This window comes from Stegostoma tigrinum, chromosome 22 (assembly GCF_030684315.1).
Source record: "Stegostoma tigrinum isolate sSteTig4 chromosome 22, sSteTig4.hap1, whole genome shotgun sequence".
In the NCBI taxonomy this organism is placed as follows: domain Eukaryota; kingdom Metazoa; phylum Chordata; class Chondrichthyes; order Orectolobiformes; family Stegostomatidae; genus Stegostoma; species Stegostoma tigrinum.
Window position 1 is genome coordinate 27,514,597 of NC_081375.1, and position 17,414 is coordinate 27,532,010.

At 40.5% G+C, this 17,414-nt stretch overlaps 1 protein-coding gene across 5 annotated transcripts in view; it reads right to left on the reverse strand.

The window, feature by feature from the left end:
* The window catches only part of ccdc57 (coiled-coil domain containing 57), a 175,027-nt gene that overhangs the window by 18,584 nt on the left and 139,029 nt on the right, over window positions 1-17,414 (reverse strand). For 3 of the 5 annotated variants that reach the window (XM_048555362.2, XM_048555365.2, XM_048555361.2), the window contains 6 exons: window positions 15,588-15,788; window positions 14,024-14,080; window positions 10,819-11,047; window positions 10,453-10,577; window positions 9,648-9,779; window positions 4,177-4,429 (listed from right to left, as the gene is read on the reverse strand). In XM_048555362.2, the coding sequence (XP_048411319.2) occupies window positions 4,177-4,429; window positions 9,648-9,779; window positions 10,453-10,577; window positions 10,819-11,047; window positions 14,024-14,080; window positions 15,588-15,788 (997 nt within the window). The remainder of the gene's footprint in view (window positions 1-4,176; window positions 4,430-9,647; window positions 9,780-10,452; window positions 10,578-10,818; window positions 11,048-14,023; window positions 14,081-15,587; window positions 15,789-17,414) is intronic. The other 2 variants (XM_048555363.2, XM_048555364.2) reach the window with 2 other exon arrangements.

A 17,414-nucleotide genomic window follows, 5' to 3' on the forward strand; every position in this document is an offset into this window, starting at 1 on the left:
GAAATGGGAGGGGTAATGGGGTAGAGGGTAAACAATAGGATAGAATCTTAACAGAGAAGAGCGGTTGGACAGACAAACAGTTGATAATGATCAGGCTGGGAGGGTGAATAGTTGTTAATGAAGACTATTAGTGACTGATCACAGCCTGCCATTACACGCAACCTACGTGGTAACAAGGCCTGGTGTTTGGGAAAGGGGGCTGGGACATGAAAGAGTTTAGGCCCTAAAATTATTGAACTCAATATTAAATCCAGAGGGCTGCAGGGTCCCCAAGCGGAAAAGGAGAGGTTGTTCTTCCAGGTTGCGTTGAGCTTCACTAGAACACTGTGGCAAGCCAGAGACAGAGATGTTGGCCAGGGAACAGATTGGTGCGTTACAGTGGTAGGCAACAGGTACTTCAGGGTCTTTTTTGTGAGCAGAACACAGACGTTCTGCAAAGCAGTCACCAGTCTACCCTTCATTTCCCCAATGCAGAGGAGACCATATTGTGAGCAGCAAATGAAGTTGACTAGATTCTGGGAAGTGCAGGTGAAGTGTTACTTCACCTGAAAGGTATGTTTGGGCCCTTGGATACTGGGGAGAGAGGAGGTAAATGGTTAAGTGTTGCACCTTATTGGTTACAGAGGAAGGTGCCTTGTGGGGGTGAAGGAAGTGTGGCCTAGGGTAGCCCAAAACCAACAGTCCCTGTGGAAGGCGGACAACGGAAGGGAGGGGAATATGAGTCTGTCTCACATGCCCCTCCCCTCCCTTGTCCGCCTTCCACAGGGACCGTTACGTCCAGGACACTGGCCTTCCACAGGGATGGTGATGATGTTGTCTGAGATGTTATGTGTAAGGCATGATTCTGTGAGTATGCCTATGTTAGGCAGTTGCTTGACTAGTCTATGACATTGTTTCCCAATTTTGGTTGCAGCCCCCACAGTTTAGGGCTGTGCTTGCCGCTGTTGTTTCTAGTACCTTAGTCTTTGCTTTTTAGCAATCAATACAATTGAATGAGGGCAGTTAACAGTTAACCATATTGCTGTAAGTCTGTCATCACATGTGGGTTAGACTGGGTAAGGACAGCAGTGTTCTTTCCTGGAGGGCATGAGTAAATCAGATGGGTTTCTCCTCCAGTGGCTTGCTTGGACATTAGACCTTTCAATTCCAGACTTTTTTGTGGAATTCAGATTTGAACCTAGTCCCCCAAACATTAACTGGCACTCTGGATTATTAATCCAGCGACAAAGCCAATCGGCAATCTCCTACCCTTGGATATGGGAATGACTGCTGCTAAGACATTGAGGCACTCACCAGCATCATGTAATGAATATAGTCACATGCTAACTGCATATTCTGCAAGTGGAACCCTGTGCACATGCAGCAGAGTCATAGAGTTGTACAGCACGGAAACAGACCCTTAAAGTTCAAGCTGTCCATGCAGACCAGATGTCCAAAATTAATCTAGTCCCATTTGCCAGCACTTGGCCCACATCCCTCTAAAGCCTTCCTATTCATGTATCCATCCGGATGCCTTTTAAATGTTGTAATTGTACCAGCCTCCACCACTTCCTCTGGCAGCTCATTCCATACATGCATCACTCTCTGCATGAAAAAGTTGCTTCTTAGGTCCCTTTTATATCTTTCCCCTCTCACCTTGAATCTATGTCTTCTAGTTTTGGACTCCCCAACATTTTGGTACAGCACCCACAAAGGTATAAAAATCAATCGTCCCCAACGCCAGAAGGAAGGCAATTATCCTGACAAAACCATATGTACCTTCTGCTTCCTTAATGAACTCTGCTCTCCTTACACAATCAGTCACCTCCCTTGTGTAGTACTGTGAACTTGGAAATGTGATCTGTTCTAGTCTGGAAGGATCCGAATGCAACAAAATTCATAGCCAAAGCAGTTTCACGTTGTCCTTGCCCTGAACTATGACTAAGTCTAGTTGCAAGAAGCTTCTGTGAATAACTCCTTTGTAAAATGAAGATGGTGCACAACCTTTAGCTGGCTTAGGTTGAAAGAAAATAAATATTTCTTGAAGACTTTGTGTGGGTAAAGCCTCCTCCTGGGAATCCTTCTTCCTTCCCTCTTCAACCACCTCCCTATAGAGGCTTGTCCTTTTCTCTAAATTTCCTTTGGTCGATTTCCCTCATGCTGCAAATAGGGTTAAGGACTAGAAACAAGTTGGTCTGACGGGACAATTGAAGTCAGGCCTAAAGCCTTCCTCATGTCCAGCATCTAACCCTGTCATCTTTAGCAACCATGGAAACCACCAAGCACTTCTACAAACTCAAACAGAATCAGTAGAATTTAATCAGCACAAACCTGAGAAATTCACAATGAGAAAAAAAATTACACACTGATAAAGATGTAGCGTAATAGACAAGCTTAGATAGAGTGAAAGAGGAAAGTAATAGAGGATGTTGCTCGTTAAGAGGCTAGAAAAGAATGTAAAGCACTTTACATTAGAAGTTCTCGTAGTCATAGAGTTGTACATCGCAGAAACAAATGCTCGATCCAACTCGTCCATGCTGACTAGATATCCTAAACAGATATAGTCCCATTTACCAGCATTGGGCCCACATCCCTCTAAATCCTCCCTATTAATGTACCTATGCCACTTCCTCTGGCAGCTCGTTCCAAACACACACCACTCTCTGCTTGAAATAAGTGCCCCTCAAGTCCTTTTTAAATCTTTCCCCTCTCACTTTAAATGTATGTCCTCTAGTTTAGGTCTCCCCTACCCTGGGAAAAAGACTTCGCTTATTAACTCTATCCATACTCCTCGTGATGTTACAAACCTGTACAAGGTCATCCCTCAGCTTCCAACAATCCAGGGAAAATAGCCTCAGCTTATTCAGTCTCTCCCCACAGCTCAAACCCTCCAACCCTGCAATGTCCTTGTGAATCTTTTCTGAATCCTTTTAAGTTTAACAATATCTTTCCTACAGCTAGGAGGCCAGAACAGAACACAGTAATCTCTTAAACGAGCAACATCCTCTATTACTTTCCTCTTTCACTCTATCTAAGCTTGTCTATTATGCTACATCTTTATCAGTGTGTAATTTTTTTTCTCATTGTGAATTTCTCAGGTTTGTGCTGATTAAATTCTACTGATTCTGTTTGAGTTTGTAGAAGTGCTTGGTGGTTTCCACGGTTGCTAAAGATGACAGGGTTAGATGCTGGACATGAGGAAGGCTTTAGGCCTGACTTCAACTGTCCCGTCAGACCAACTTGTTTCTAGTCCTTAACCCTATTTGCAGCATGAGGGAAATCGACCAAAGGAAACTTAGAGAAAAGGACAAGCCTCTATAGGGAGAGATAATGGGAACTGCAGATCCCAAAGCCAGTCCAACCTGTCTCTGCCTCCCTAATCTGTTCTTCCTCTCACCCATCCCTTCCTCCCACCCCAAGCCACACCCCCAGCTACCTACTAACCTCATCCCACCTCCTTGACCTGTCCATCTTCCCTGGACTGACCTGTCCCCTCCCTGCCTCCCCACCTATACTCTCTCCACCTATCTTCTTTTCTCTCCATCGTCGGTCCGCCTCCCCCTCTCTCCCTATTTATTCCAGAACCCTCACCCCATCCCCCTCTCTGATGAAGGGTCTAGGCCCGAAACGTCAGCTTTTGTGCTCCTGAGATGCTGCTTGGCCTGCTGTGTTCATCCAGCCTCACATTTTGTTGTCTTAGCCTCTATAGGGAGGTGGTTGCAGAGGGAAGGAAGAAGGATTCCCAGGAGGAGGCTTTACCCACACAAAGTCTTCAAGAAATATTTATTTTCTTTCAACCTAAGCCAGCTAAAGGTTGTGCACCATCTTCATTTTACAAAGGAGTTATTCACAGAAGCTTCTTGCAACTAGACTTAGTCATAGTTCAGGGCAAGGACAACGTGAAACTGCTTTGGCTATGAATTTTGTTTACACAGTAATCTAGAAGTGGGCTCACCTTTGTTCTGCACAGACACAACATGATATCCCAATTCCTGTAATCAACGCATTGACAAATGAAGACAAGCGTGCCAAACGCCTTCTTCACCACCCTGTTCACCTGCAACTCCACTTTATTGCTGACATTTTTTGAATATAAAACATCTGCTGAAGTCATCTTGTCCTACAGCATTTTCATCATTAAACAAATTAAATAAATTAACGCTTTATTTTTCCTCATTCCTCCTATGCCGTCATTACCTGCATCACTGTTGTTCTGTGGAGTAGATATGGAAGGGCTGGATCCTCCTTCTAGCATCTGCCAAATATCTTGAATAGAACTGTCGGCTCCATAGGATGACATTATTAGTTCTGATTGGGCAGATGGACCATGCATCATTGGTTGTGTCTGGCTTGGTTCTGGTACAAGAAAATGTGACTGGCTAGTCACTGAGATGGTGGTTTCCTTTGTTTTACCATTCATGGATTTTCCTGTTGACAGTACAGCTGGATTCTGAAAGTCAGATCAGAATAAAAGATCATCCCATGCAGATTCAGTTGTAAGAATTAACCACATCTGTTTTTGTTAATTATTTACATATTTTAATTAACTCTTTTTCCCCTCTGCTGAAGATGTTGGCTTTTTGCTGAAATATAATTCTACAAGCACCAATAACCTTGCCCAAATGACCATTATTTGTCATCATTCCCAATAAATTTCAGGCTAACAGATCATTGAAATAATAAGAGCCAAGCCTAATTTTGTCCACAATTGTGTATTTCCACCAGAATACATAAATGCTAATCAGTGATGGGGATCATTGACTCTTAGCCTTCCCAAGTCTACAAACCAGAATTGAAAATGCTAATTGTGTAGCTCCTACTCCTACATTAAAGATCAATTAAATATTTTTGGGACTGAACATGATACTTTCCTGGAATGTTTGGCTTAGCTACCTTTTGGATAAACTCAGAAAGCCATCAAACAATTCTTTACGTATACATTTCCTGTAGTGTTTGGCTTTCAAATCATGCAACAGGCACACCCCACAGAAAAGTCACTTGTCAGAATTGCTTCTGATTAATTTGCAAATGAATTTGCAAATTTTCTTTTTCTCTTGCCAATTATTCCCTTTCTTTCTCTTTCCTCTCCTAAAGGTGTGACTCCTGTCTGGTTTGCAGCTTGATGAGCATTGGGTGTCATTCCTATTTGATTGAAGTTGTCATTCCTTTATGCATGAGCCCAGATATTCAGTATTGGAAGGCATGGTGGTAATCACAATTGAGCTAAAATTTTCTCCTCATCCAATATCCACAGAATTGTCAGTATATTTTCCAGTCCGGAACCAAACTGACACTGATGCTAAATGCAATCTTTTTAGACTGGCTGAAAATTGCTATCTAGCTTGGAGGTTCCCTGATTTATTTGATTAAGTTACTCACTGCATTAACCAACTAATCAATCAGAGGTGACAGGATGGGTATAGGCGCTTTGGAAGGCAGACACTGACGCAGGGCATGTAAAATAATGTAGCACAGAAGGAGGCCATTCTATATTGTGCAGAAATTTACACACCCGACTTTATATTTTGTTGTTTTATAGATTAGGAAAATTAAAGCAGGCAGAATGATTTTTTTGATGATGTTTAGCAGAGTATGATAGCAAGATCCCTGAAGGAGATCAGCCTTCGATTTCCTCACTTGACCAGCCCCCAGTATCAAACATCCAGAAAGTTTAAAATAAAAGTCTAATGTAACACTGAAGGGTAGTTCTTCACTTTCACGTTTCCAACGATGTGCATGTGATGCATAATCTTCTTGCAACAATGTAAATGCACAGACAATCACGCATGTTGCATCTAAGCTACCAAAAAAAGCCTATTGGTGGAAAAGGCAACCCACAAAAGTGTTTGTTGCAAAGAGTATCAGTGAATTCCAAGGACCCTTGCTGTTTCAACAAGTGAGCTTCGCTGGAAAGAGTTAGTACGATGCCATCTATTGGCTAACATGGTAATGATGTCCGAGAAATAGGCAAAACAGCAGGTAACATCACAAAATGGATATGGATTAGGAAATCCAATTAAATTTACCCATCCAAAGGAACCTATTGCTTTTTTAAAATATTTGAAGATTTCCCTTGCACTAACAGTAAGGAAATTCACTCCATGCGTCAACATATTCTACCTGTGTAGAATTACACTGAAATTAGTTCTAAATTTGACCAGTTACTGCAGTTTGAGCCTATGCGCCACCATTTTTATCATCGGTGATTTGAAGTATCATTTCAAATTTTGCTGTTCTATATCTTTGTATATGGCATTTTGTGCACCTGGCAATTCTCATGATTACTAAACTTGTGCAGCAAGGCTGGATATCATAGGGAGGCTGTGATTTGATTTGGAGGTGAGCATTGTTGTTTTGTTTCCCTTTCTCCAAAGTCAGAAAGTTAGTTTAAAGAGTTGGCATAATAAAAATTCAATTTTTCATTAAATATTTCAAATATTTCAATAGGCTCCAGAGCTCAAGCAGCAGTTAGTGTCACTATGCCTGAGGCCGAGAGCTTTCTGAACACGCGTGTGATTATCCTGAAGCTTAAGAACTTGTGAGGAGAAAAGGAATGGATGATCACCTGGCAGGTTAAAAAAAGGTACATGTGTATTGTTAGAATTCCGAGACTGCAATAAGTCTTCACCGTTGTCAGTATTTAAAACTGATGGTTTATATGGGGAATGCTCAGCTGTACAGGGGGAATGAAGAAAGCTGAAAGAGCATTGGTTATAGGAAATTTGGTAGTTAGGCAAACAGTCAGGGATTTCTGTCCACAGACTAGAATGATATGTTGTCTCTGTGGTACCAGGTAAAAGACGTCACTTGAATGGCTGCAGAGTATCCTGAGGGGCAAGGTGGAACATTCAGTAGTCATGGTCCAAACTTGTATCAGAAATACAGATTGGGTATTGCCGAAAAAAACTTTTGTCAATGTTTTTCATCACAACTCACAAGAAATACTAAATTTTGTCACTTATCCAGACAGTTACCATGAAATACAATATAAAGGGAAAGCAACCTTTTCATATTGTGTGAGAAGATTGCTGATTGTTTGACAAGCGGTGACTGATTGTAAGGAGCATTTCCATGGAGAATACAGCAGAATTGCAATGCTTCTACCAATCAGAGTCCACTAACTAACTACATCCATTACATCGCTATATCTTATGAATCATCCTAATGGGTTCAAAATGAAAAACCTCACCAAAATGTAGCTTTCTTCTGGCAATACTACCAAATAACTGTTAATACAGGTTGGAAGAGTGAGATAATCCTGGACTCAGGGATTTAGGGAGCTAGGTCAGAAGTTAGCAAGCAGCCTTCAGAAAGTAATGATCTGTGGATTACTTCCGCTATTTTTTGTACGTGAATATGGAAACATATGGTTGAACAGATGGTGTCAGAGGAACAGTTCATTTGATTCTTATGACACACGCTCCAGTTCCAGGGGAAGGAGTCCTTTATTGTTCAGACAGAATGCACAGAAACAAAGCCAGGCCCAATTTACCTGCAGGGTGATTTGCAAGTGCTCCTGAGGTGACTTTAAATTAAATTGATCATTCTGAAGAAGGGTCTTTGGACTTGAAATATTAACTCTGTATTCGCTCTACAGATGTTGCCAGATCTACTGAGTTTCTCCGGCATTTCTGTTTTTGCTTTAAACTAACTTGGGAGTAATACGGGATAAAAGGGTGGAAAGAATATTGGAAGAAACAGACAGCACTTGAGTGAAAAAACAGTAAAGTTTAGGTGGGTTCACCATAAGGAAAGTATTGAATTCTAAATTAGGGTTACAGTATATGTCTCTGACAATATGGAGTTTAGTAAATATGACTGATGAGTTGTAGATACAGACAGACACATGGAAATACGATGTGGTGGTGTTACCAAATAGTCTGCTTGAAAGAAGGAACATAAAGAATATTCAGGGATAGACGTTGTTCAGGAAAGATAGGAAAGGAAAGAAAGGAGGAAAAGTGGCAGTATTAATATAAAAGAATATTGTAGTGCTGGAGAGAGAGGATGCCCAAGAAGGTCACGGTTAGAATCTAATTGACTAGAACCACAGAACATAAAAAGTTGCAATTAGCACAATTGTGGAAAGGTTAAAGATTTTAAAAAAAATTAATTCATAAGATGTCGGTGTTGCTGGCTGGCTGGCTAGCATTTATTGCCCATCCCTTAAGAAGGTGATGGTGAGCTGCCTTCTTGAATAATTACAGTCCACCTGCTGTGAGTGACCCACAGATGGATGTGGGTGTTTGTGGATGTGGTGCCAATCAAGTGGGCTGCTTCATCCTGGATGGTGTCAAGCTTCTTGAGTGTTGTTAGAGCTGCACCCAAGTGGGAAGTATTCCATCACATTCCTGACTTGTGTCTTGTAGATGATGGATGGGCTTTGGGAAGTCAGGAGATTATTCACTGAATTATTCCTAGGCTCTGGCCTGGTGTTATAGCCACTATGTTTATGTGGCAGGTTGAATTGAATTTCTGGTCAATGGTAACCCCAAGAATGTTGATAGTGGGGAATTCAATGATGGTAATACCTGTGATTAGATTGTTGGTGATGGTCATAGCCTGGCATTTGTGTGGTGCGAATGCCGCTTTAAATTAGAACCCCTACAGTGGGGAAACAGGCCCTTTGGCTCAACAAGTCCACACTGACCCTTGGTGCATCCCACCCCCACCCATCCCCCTTTTACCCACCTAATCTACAGACCCCCTGAACACTATGGGCAATTTAGCTTAGCCAATCCACATAACCTGCACATCTTTGGACTGTAGAAAGAAACTGAAGCACCTGGAAGAAACCCAAACAGACACAGGGAGAATGCGCAAACTCCACACAGACAGTCGCCCGAGGATGGAATTGGACCTGGGACCCTGGCACTGTGAGGCAGCAGTGCTAACCACTGAGCCGCCATGTTGCCGCTTATCACCCCAAGCCTGGATATTGTCCAGATCTTGTTGCATTTGAACAGTATCTGAGGAGTTGCAAAATGTGCTGAACATTGTGTAATCTTTGTCGAACGTTCCCACTTTTGATCTTATGATTGAGGGAAAGTTGTTGATGAAGCAGCTGAAGATGGTTTGCCAAATGTGAGCAAGAATGATTAATTGAGGTAAAGCCAATCTCAGTGGGATATGAATGGATCTGTATGTAAAATGAAAGATTGGCAGGCAAAACTATAATGGAAGAATAGGTTGCTTTTAGAGATAGAGTTCAAGTATATTAAAATCAATTCTCACCAACGGGGTGGGAGGAAGCTAAGGAGAATACATCTAGATTTCCTGATATGACCAAAATGGAGCTGTACAAATGTGCATATTACAGATGTCAGATGGATAATAATCTGACAGCCTGCTTGAATTTTGCAAGTTCAGAAGAGAAGCAAAAAAAAAGTACGAGATCGGCAACTAACATAAAAGTGACTACAAATTTTTCTACAGGTATATAAATAGCAAAAAAAATTGGTTGAAAGGCATGATGCTGATTTAGGATTAAAAAGGGAATTGGCTCAATAAACAAGGGGCATGGTGAAAATGTTCACTTCTGCATCAGCTACAAAATGAACATTTTGGTTAATTTACATTCTGCAATATATCTCCATTCGGATCAACTGCTTGAAACAAATACTCAATTGACAATAAAAGGTTTTGGAATATATTCTCTATCACTTTACCATATTCCCGGTGTGTTCTTTTGTTTCAGTTTCCTTATCCTGGGCATTCTGGCCATTTTCACTCTCTGATGAATACTGCTGTACAGTGATGGGAACTTGGTTCAAGTGTTTCAGCTGTGCATATTGCAACTCCTGAAATCATACAATACTCTGTTGTTGATAATTGATAAAGAAGTTTAGCAGTGAACTAATGATGGTATTAACAAAATTTAAAAAAAAGGAAACCAGGCTCTAGGTGTTACTCCAGGGTGGCATGGTGGCTCATTGGTTAGCACTGCTGCCTCACAGCGCCAAGGATGTGGGTTTGATTCTAGTCTCAGGTGACTGTCTGTGTGGAGTTTGCACGTCCTCCCTGTGTCTGAGTGGGTTTCCTCCAGGTGCTGTGGTTTCATCCCACTGTCCAAAGATGTGTAGGTTAGGTGCATTGGCCATGTTAAAATCTAGGATAACGGTTGGGTCTGGGTGGGATGCTGTTTGGACTTGACAGGCTGAATGGCCTGCTTCCACACTGTAGGGATTCAATGATCTTCTATGTTATGATCTAGTCAGAGGGAGGAAGCAAAGTTGCCCAGACAACAATTTTGAACCTACTGGCAGCAATTACATCGCTCAACTATCAGAGTTATGAGTGTCTAGAAGAGTTAAAACTTAGGCAAAAACTACCATAAAAGCAAGGGAAGTGAAGAAAATTAAATTTTACGTAAGTATTTTTATGATAAGATGCATATTAGACTTGGTGAGAGGCATTCTATTTGAGTAAGGTTTTAAGTAGGACAAGTAGTACACACACTAAGACAATCATCACCTGTGTAGTGAGTTGGTACTGTAAGTGCTCTAGAGTGGACAGACGATTCTTCACTTCCTGTGCTAGTTCTCTGGGAGACTGTGCAACTGGATCTGAATAGCTTACAGCAACAGAGGGCTGAAAATCTGCAAGCGAATTGCAGATGAATGGTTAGATAGTTAAATGGTTGCATTCAACAATATCTGCAAAATAATGAAAACATGATTATAAAATGTATATGGCAGTGACATGCAGAATATGTTTATCACTGTAACTGGAACTGAGCTATGGTATTGATATTCTTTTGAACTTATTGAATTTATGCTATTCTACAAAATACAATTCTTATAAATCTGATAACAATGCGTCGTGTGACTGATGACATACCATCTAATTTAGATCTAAGCAGTTCTGCACGGAGTCGGTTCCCCATCTCAATCAATTGCTGTTTCTCACGGGATAGCTTACTGATGTAGCGAGCTGCCTGCTTTAGTTTGCCTTGCAAAACAGATACTGTAGGACTTTGCTGCTTTGAGGAACTGTTGACCAATTTTGAGTGTACCAGTTGTTGTCGTAGTTGCAGAATTTCTCCCTGAAGCTCCTTGATGAGTTGAGTCTGGGGTAGAAGAGGAACCAATGAATAATCACCAACTAACGCCTGAAACTATTATAATTAACATTTGATGGGATAAAAGCAACAAAGTTTTCCATGTAGTTTTGAGATTTGTTCCTGGCAATCTTGATGACTTAATTGCTTCTAAACTATTTCAAGGCATAACTTTGTTATTTCAGCTGTTAGGATCCTGCCAATTACATCTCTTTGACATATAACTTTTATTTCTTTACCTGTTGTGTTAGCATTCCTTTTAGTCTCACACGTGAAATTTACCCTTTTGTAATTTAATCTTCCTTCTGCACTATCAGCCTTTCCCCACTGTGTTGCTAAAAAAAACAACAGACATGCTATTGGGGCTTTTAGAGTCAGAGAGACGTGTGACATGGAACCAGATCCTTCAGTCCAACTCATCCAGGCCTACCAGATATCCTACATTAATCTCGTCCCATTTGTCAGCAATTGGCCCATATCCCTCTAAATCCTTCCTATTCATATACTTATCCAGATGCCTTTTAAATGTTGTAATTGTATGATATTTCACTACTTTGTCTGGCAGATCATCCCATACACGCATCATCATGTGTTTGAAAACGTTGCCCCTTAGGTCCCTTTTAAATCTACCCCCTCAACTTAAACCTATACCGTCTAATTTTGGAATCCATTGAACTGGGGAAAAGATCTTGGCGATTCACCCTATCTGTGCCCCTCATGATTTTATTATCTTCTGTAATATCACCACTCAGCCTCTGACGGTCCAGGGAAAATAGCCCCAGCCTATTCAGCCTCTCTCTAAAGCTCAAACCTTCCAACCCTGGCAACATCCTTTTCATCTGAACTCATCATGACAGACACAAGAATGTCAAATTTCAAAAGGAGCAACAATTTATACTGCACAAGGAAAAAGGTGCTCATTGATTGCACAGTGGAACTAGTGTCAACTTGCCATGCTCAATGGCATTGTCTTGACCAGCCAGAGTAAACTTACCACTTAAACACACACAAATTAAGAGAGGGCATAAATAGGATGTGTGTTAGCGGTACTGTGATGATGCTGTGGCTTTAACAGGTATGCTTTGCCCTGTTTTCCTTTAGAGAGAGATTGGAGCGCGGGGAAAAGCAGTCTATGAGAAGGTAAACAACTTATGAAGCCCTAGGTGGTTTTTTAAAAAAAGTTAGAACAGTAGAAACAGCCTGAATGGGTGTGGTCAAACTCCCTCAGAACCAGGATCTTTAGTTCAACTTTCAGCAGTTGCTGTTGGGGTTTTGAAGAAGTGGAAGCTATTTTTTGTCCGCCTCTTGGGTTTAGCCAAAAGTTGGGGTTTGTCTACCTACAACGGGAATTGCAAGTGAGACAATCTGTTTTCTGAAATCGCCTCTAGTCAAGAGAGTGTATTAATGGCATGTTACTACATTGGAACATATACTGTTTAGTAGTAAAATAATCTCTTCTGTTAAGTTTTCCGATAGAGTTAAATCATTCCTCTTTACTTTAACTTTAGTTGTATTTTAACTACAGTATTCGAATAAATTGTGTTTTGATTATCATTGAGTAGCTTGAACATTTGAATTGTGTCTGGAACACAGCATTTTACATCTACCTTTAAAATAGCAAAAAGTTATGGTCTAGGCTACCTTCTTAATTATTTTGAGAGGGTCTGGTCTGATCCATAACTGTAGTCTCTACTAACTTAATCATATTTGGTAACCAATGTACAAAACAAGTTAGCTATATACAATTATCTCCCCTTACACTTGTTAAAATGCTTCAATCGTTTAGCGTGACAAATTACTGTGTGTTTGTGGCCAAGACCTTTATGCAAATACTTTTCCTAAATTGCATAATGTAGTGTAAAATGCTTTTTGCATTTCATATGTTATGTTACAGCATGGTCATGGTAGATACAACTACAAAAGCCTTTACAAGTTTATTGATGGAAATAGATTCAATGGCAATTTTCAAAAAAAAAAGAACTGGCGCTTGGGGAAGGGAAAAATTGCAAGGCTGTGGGAAAAGAGCAAGGGAATAGGATGAACTGATGGTCTTTTAAAAGATCAGCACAGACTCCATTCATTGAATTGCCTCCTTCTGTGGTATATAACTATTATTTTATCAGTTAAATTTGATTTAGTGTACAGAGAGAGAAATTGTGTCAATCCTGTATGTTGCTGCAAGAAGTTACAAGTAACAGGTAGCCTCAGAAGCTGTAGCATCTGGTTTAGAAGGAAGCAATGCAACATGCTGAAAAGTTGTTAATAGGAGCTTTTAACTCTCTTACTTTGTTGTATATTCCATTGATAAAAGTCTATAAGAAACCAATGAAGTGTAAAATAAATCCAAATAAGTACACTGTGGTAAAAATGAACTTTTTTCAAACTTGGCTAAGCATGTAAGGGGTTCATAACATCTGCGGATAGATCCACATTTCTTCAAACTTAACTAAATTCAAATTATTGATTTATTATGAGGATGTTTGAAATCTACCTGCCACTACTGATTTCAATTTTAAAAATTTGCTAACTGTATACTAGATATTCAGGTTAATAAAGCACCAGTGGTATTGTCTAGTTTTTTTGGAACCCATAGTTGACAAGTTCAATTGTTGCTTAGGATTTTGAAGCCCTTTGTGCGATGTTTGAATGAAAAAATAAGTTTGACAGTTTCAAACATTAAACTCCTTGGAAGGTTTTCCTGTATTAGCCAAGATTCAAATCTGCTAGACACACACACATGTTATATTTCTGTAATTCTAAATTGGGCTATGTACAGTAATGCTGAAGTGTTTTGTTTTGAAATGCATATAATAGGTATTGACACTGTATAAAGAGGAACAGTTCTTCTCCATGGGCAGTAATGGATTGAACTATTCTACAGAAGGGAATGGTACAGAGAGGAGACCCTCAAAGGGAAATCTGGGTGTAAACAATTTATTCAAAAGTGGATGTCTTGTAAATAATAGCTGTGAAGTAAGCATGTACCTGTTCAACCACAACTGGAGTATAGCCACTCACCAAATCCAGCTTCAGAGCTGAAACCTGGAAAGAAGATTAATATTTGACATGAGTTTTTCCTTTCCATCCTTTCAAAATTATTAATAGCTAACTAAGCATAACACTGTCAGGAAACCTGTTCAGATCATTTTCAATGCAGCTCACAATCCAAAAACAAGATGTCCTGTAGTTTACGTGGCTCTACCTAAGGAGATACTTCTTCTAGCTAGAATTAATAACTCGACAAGAGAGGACCATTTTCTCTGAAACTACATCAGTGTTACAGCAGGTACTAAGTCAACTCAAAGCATCTTCTTTCAGAAACAGGAAATGCTCATTCTCCTCATTGTTGACATTTCAGGAATATTTTGGCATATCCAAGGAATATATAAATAACTGTTCTCTTGAAGTCTTTTGCTTTTGGATCCCAGCCAACAATTTGCATTAGATATATCACCTTTAATGCAGTAAAACATTCCAAGGTACTTCAGAGGCCAAGGCACACAAGAATATATTGTGCAGGTGCACACATTTTGATTAAAGAGATCATTAAAAGGAGAGGCAAGTAGGGAGGGAATTCTAAAGGTTAGGACATCAGTAGCTGGACATGTGGATACCAACAAGGGTGATCAATGGATAATTAAAATCAGGAACAAAAGGCCAGAAGGAAAGTAGTACAGAAATTCTGGAGGGTTGAGAGTTGAGGAAATTAGAGATATGATGTGATCTAAAAAGCAGGACTAGAATTTTAAAACCGAGGTAACACTGGACGAATGCAGGTTAGAGAACCTGTTGGTCATGAGTTTTGAATGAGGGAAAGTGGAAAAAGAAAGGTCAGCCAAGAAAACATTGAAATAGTCAAGTCTAAAAAGTAGCAAAAGCAATGATAAGGGTTTTGGTAGATAAAGTTAGCCACAGGTTTGATACAGGATTATATGAAGATGGACAGAAGCATCCTTGATCATGAAGCTGATCTGGTTAATAAATGATGTGAAGCTCAGCATCAGATAGGCTGGCAGAGCTCCACCTCATCTGAGCTTTAGAAAGTGATAAAAAGAGGCATAGAACAGAGTTGATAGCTAAAGAATGAAACTTTTGGCAGGGACAGAAAGCAATTACTTTTGTTTTCTCAATAGTTAACTGGACAAAGTTTTCCTCATTTAAGACTGATTGTCATACTAAGATGGCAAAAATCAGATACAGTGAAGAAATTGAGAATGAGTGGCAAAGCTGAGCTGTTTTCAAGGTACAGATGGAACCAACAGTTGGATCTTCAGATGATGTTGCCCAGAGCCAGCATGTGGATGAGAAATAGGAGGGAGAGAAAAATTCACCCTTGCTTATCTCCAGAGGTAATAATGCAGGAGTGGGAACAAAAACCCACTGTATGTGGCTTTCTGGCTATGACTGGACAGATGTGAATGGAAACAGTGCATCCAGTCAAACCGAGCTGGAGGACAGAAGAGAGGCTTTAGACACAGTAACAGGAGGAACGGTTTCAAAAATGAAACATGTTTATTTTGGGATTTAGAGACAGAATTTAACACATTACCTCATCTCCTAAAGCCACAGCTTCTGCGTTTTGTTGAAGATTCCCCTTAATGTATTCATCTGCCTCCCTGTGTGCTTCTACCAACTGTAATTCCAGTTCAGAAATTCTCTCATTTAGCCTCACAATTTCTGCACTTGTTCGTTGTTGTTGGCAGGTTAACTCATATCTCAGTTGGTTGATTTCAACCTGCTTCTGACGTAGCTGTGAAGAAGGAGAAACTTTACAGAAATCCAGGTAAGAGGTCAATTTCAGACTTCCACTTAAACAGACATATGTGAAACTGAGTATAAGGTGCTCTTATTTGTAATCTTAGTTACAACTGGCAGTGAGAAGCATCCTATGTTGCATGTGAATTGTATCATAACTGAAGAACAGTTAACAATTGTCAGCAAACATAGTAAGCCATGAAGTTTATATTTTCAAACTCTTCACATAATATTAGTAAAAAATTTCCAGCCTCATGCGAGAACAAGATAGGCTGAATGTTATATGACAGCTGTGTGCAGGAAAACAGGTGAGTGGATCCATAAATTCCATTCGGGCTGCAGACGCTCCTATCATTGATCTGCCCAACCCTGTTCCTACTGTGATTTCATGAGCAGCTGTATTGGGTGGATACCCATGGCCCCATTGAGGACCTTAATTGAGCAAATAACCCCCAATTAAGGATCTCATCTCACTGGTCCTCAGATTTTCAGGCTGTAGGAGAGTTCAGTCTTCACTCAGGCTAACTTGAGGGCTGCTGACTAATTGAAGGGGTGTGGTTGCCTCTTTCTGGGCCCCCAGTGCCAATACAAAGTTTTGCTCCACAGCGGTTTGCTCCTACATGCACTCTTTCCACACTCTGCCATGTTCAACATGTCTGCAGCCTCTCCTGGCTGGGGCCCTGTCACAGCTCTATCTGCAAGTCCAGATCTATCGTAGAATACTATCTCGCTGACTGACCTGATCTGGAATATGAGCCGTGGCCACTGCTCCAGCTGGTGCTGCCAATGTGCAGAGCAGCTGGCTTCCCATTGCCAGCAGCTCTATGAAGCAGGGCTTCTACCTGTAGATAGATGGAAGCCCCATTTCATATTAATTAAAGGACCATCGCCTGAAAAAACAGGCATGTTTCTGACATGTAGTGGCAGCTGTAATTTATCCAGAAGACTGTACAATTTTCTGGTGATAGTTTTCATTGTCTAAGCTCATAAAAAATTTAGAGGACATTCCAGGTATTCTGTAGGGAGAATACATGCACAATATTTTAAGAGTGCAACACTCAGGTTTTAGTTCACGGGGAACTACATGCTTATGCAAACTGCTGCTAATTTTCAGCGCATAAAGAGATTAAAACCTGTGAAAACAAGCAAGTGTGACTTATGTTATATGAACTCCAGATTTCGCACAATGGCTCTGCAAGTTTATCCAGTGATTAGCTGCCTTTTACAGCCCAGATAATTTTCATATCCAATCCCTGGTCCGTGTCTGAGTAAGATTATTTTGCTAGGCTGCAGTGTCCCCATCAGTTATCCTGTTATGAATACACACAGGAGTCAAATAAAGAAACGATCAAGCTCAAATGTAATGTTCCTGCAATAGAATGGCCAAACAGCATTCACATTTGAATAATAGCAACCAAGCTGATGACATAAAACTTGAAAATATTGTGATGAGGCGGATAGCAGTAAAACTCAGGGAGGGCACGGACAGGCTGGTATAACGTGTGATCAAGTGATGCTTGAAATTTACTGCAGAAAAGTGTGAAGTGATTCATTTTGTATGCAAGAATAAAGCATTTCCATATGACAGGTGCAAGGCGTGGTGAGAACTAAGGGTATATAT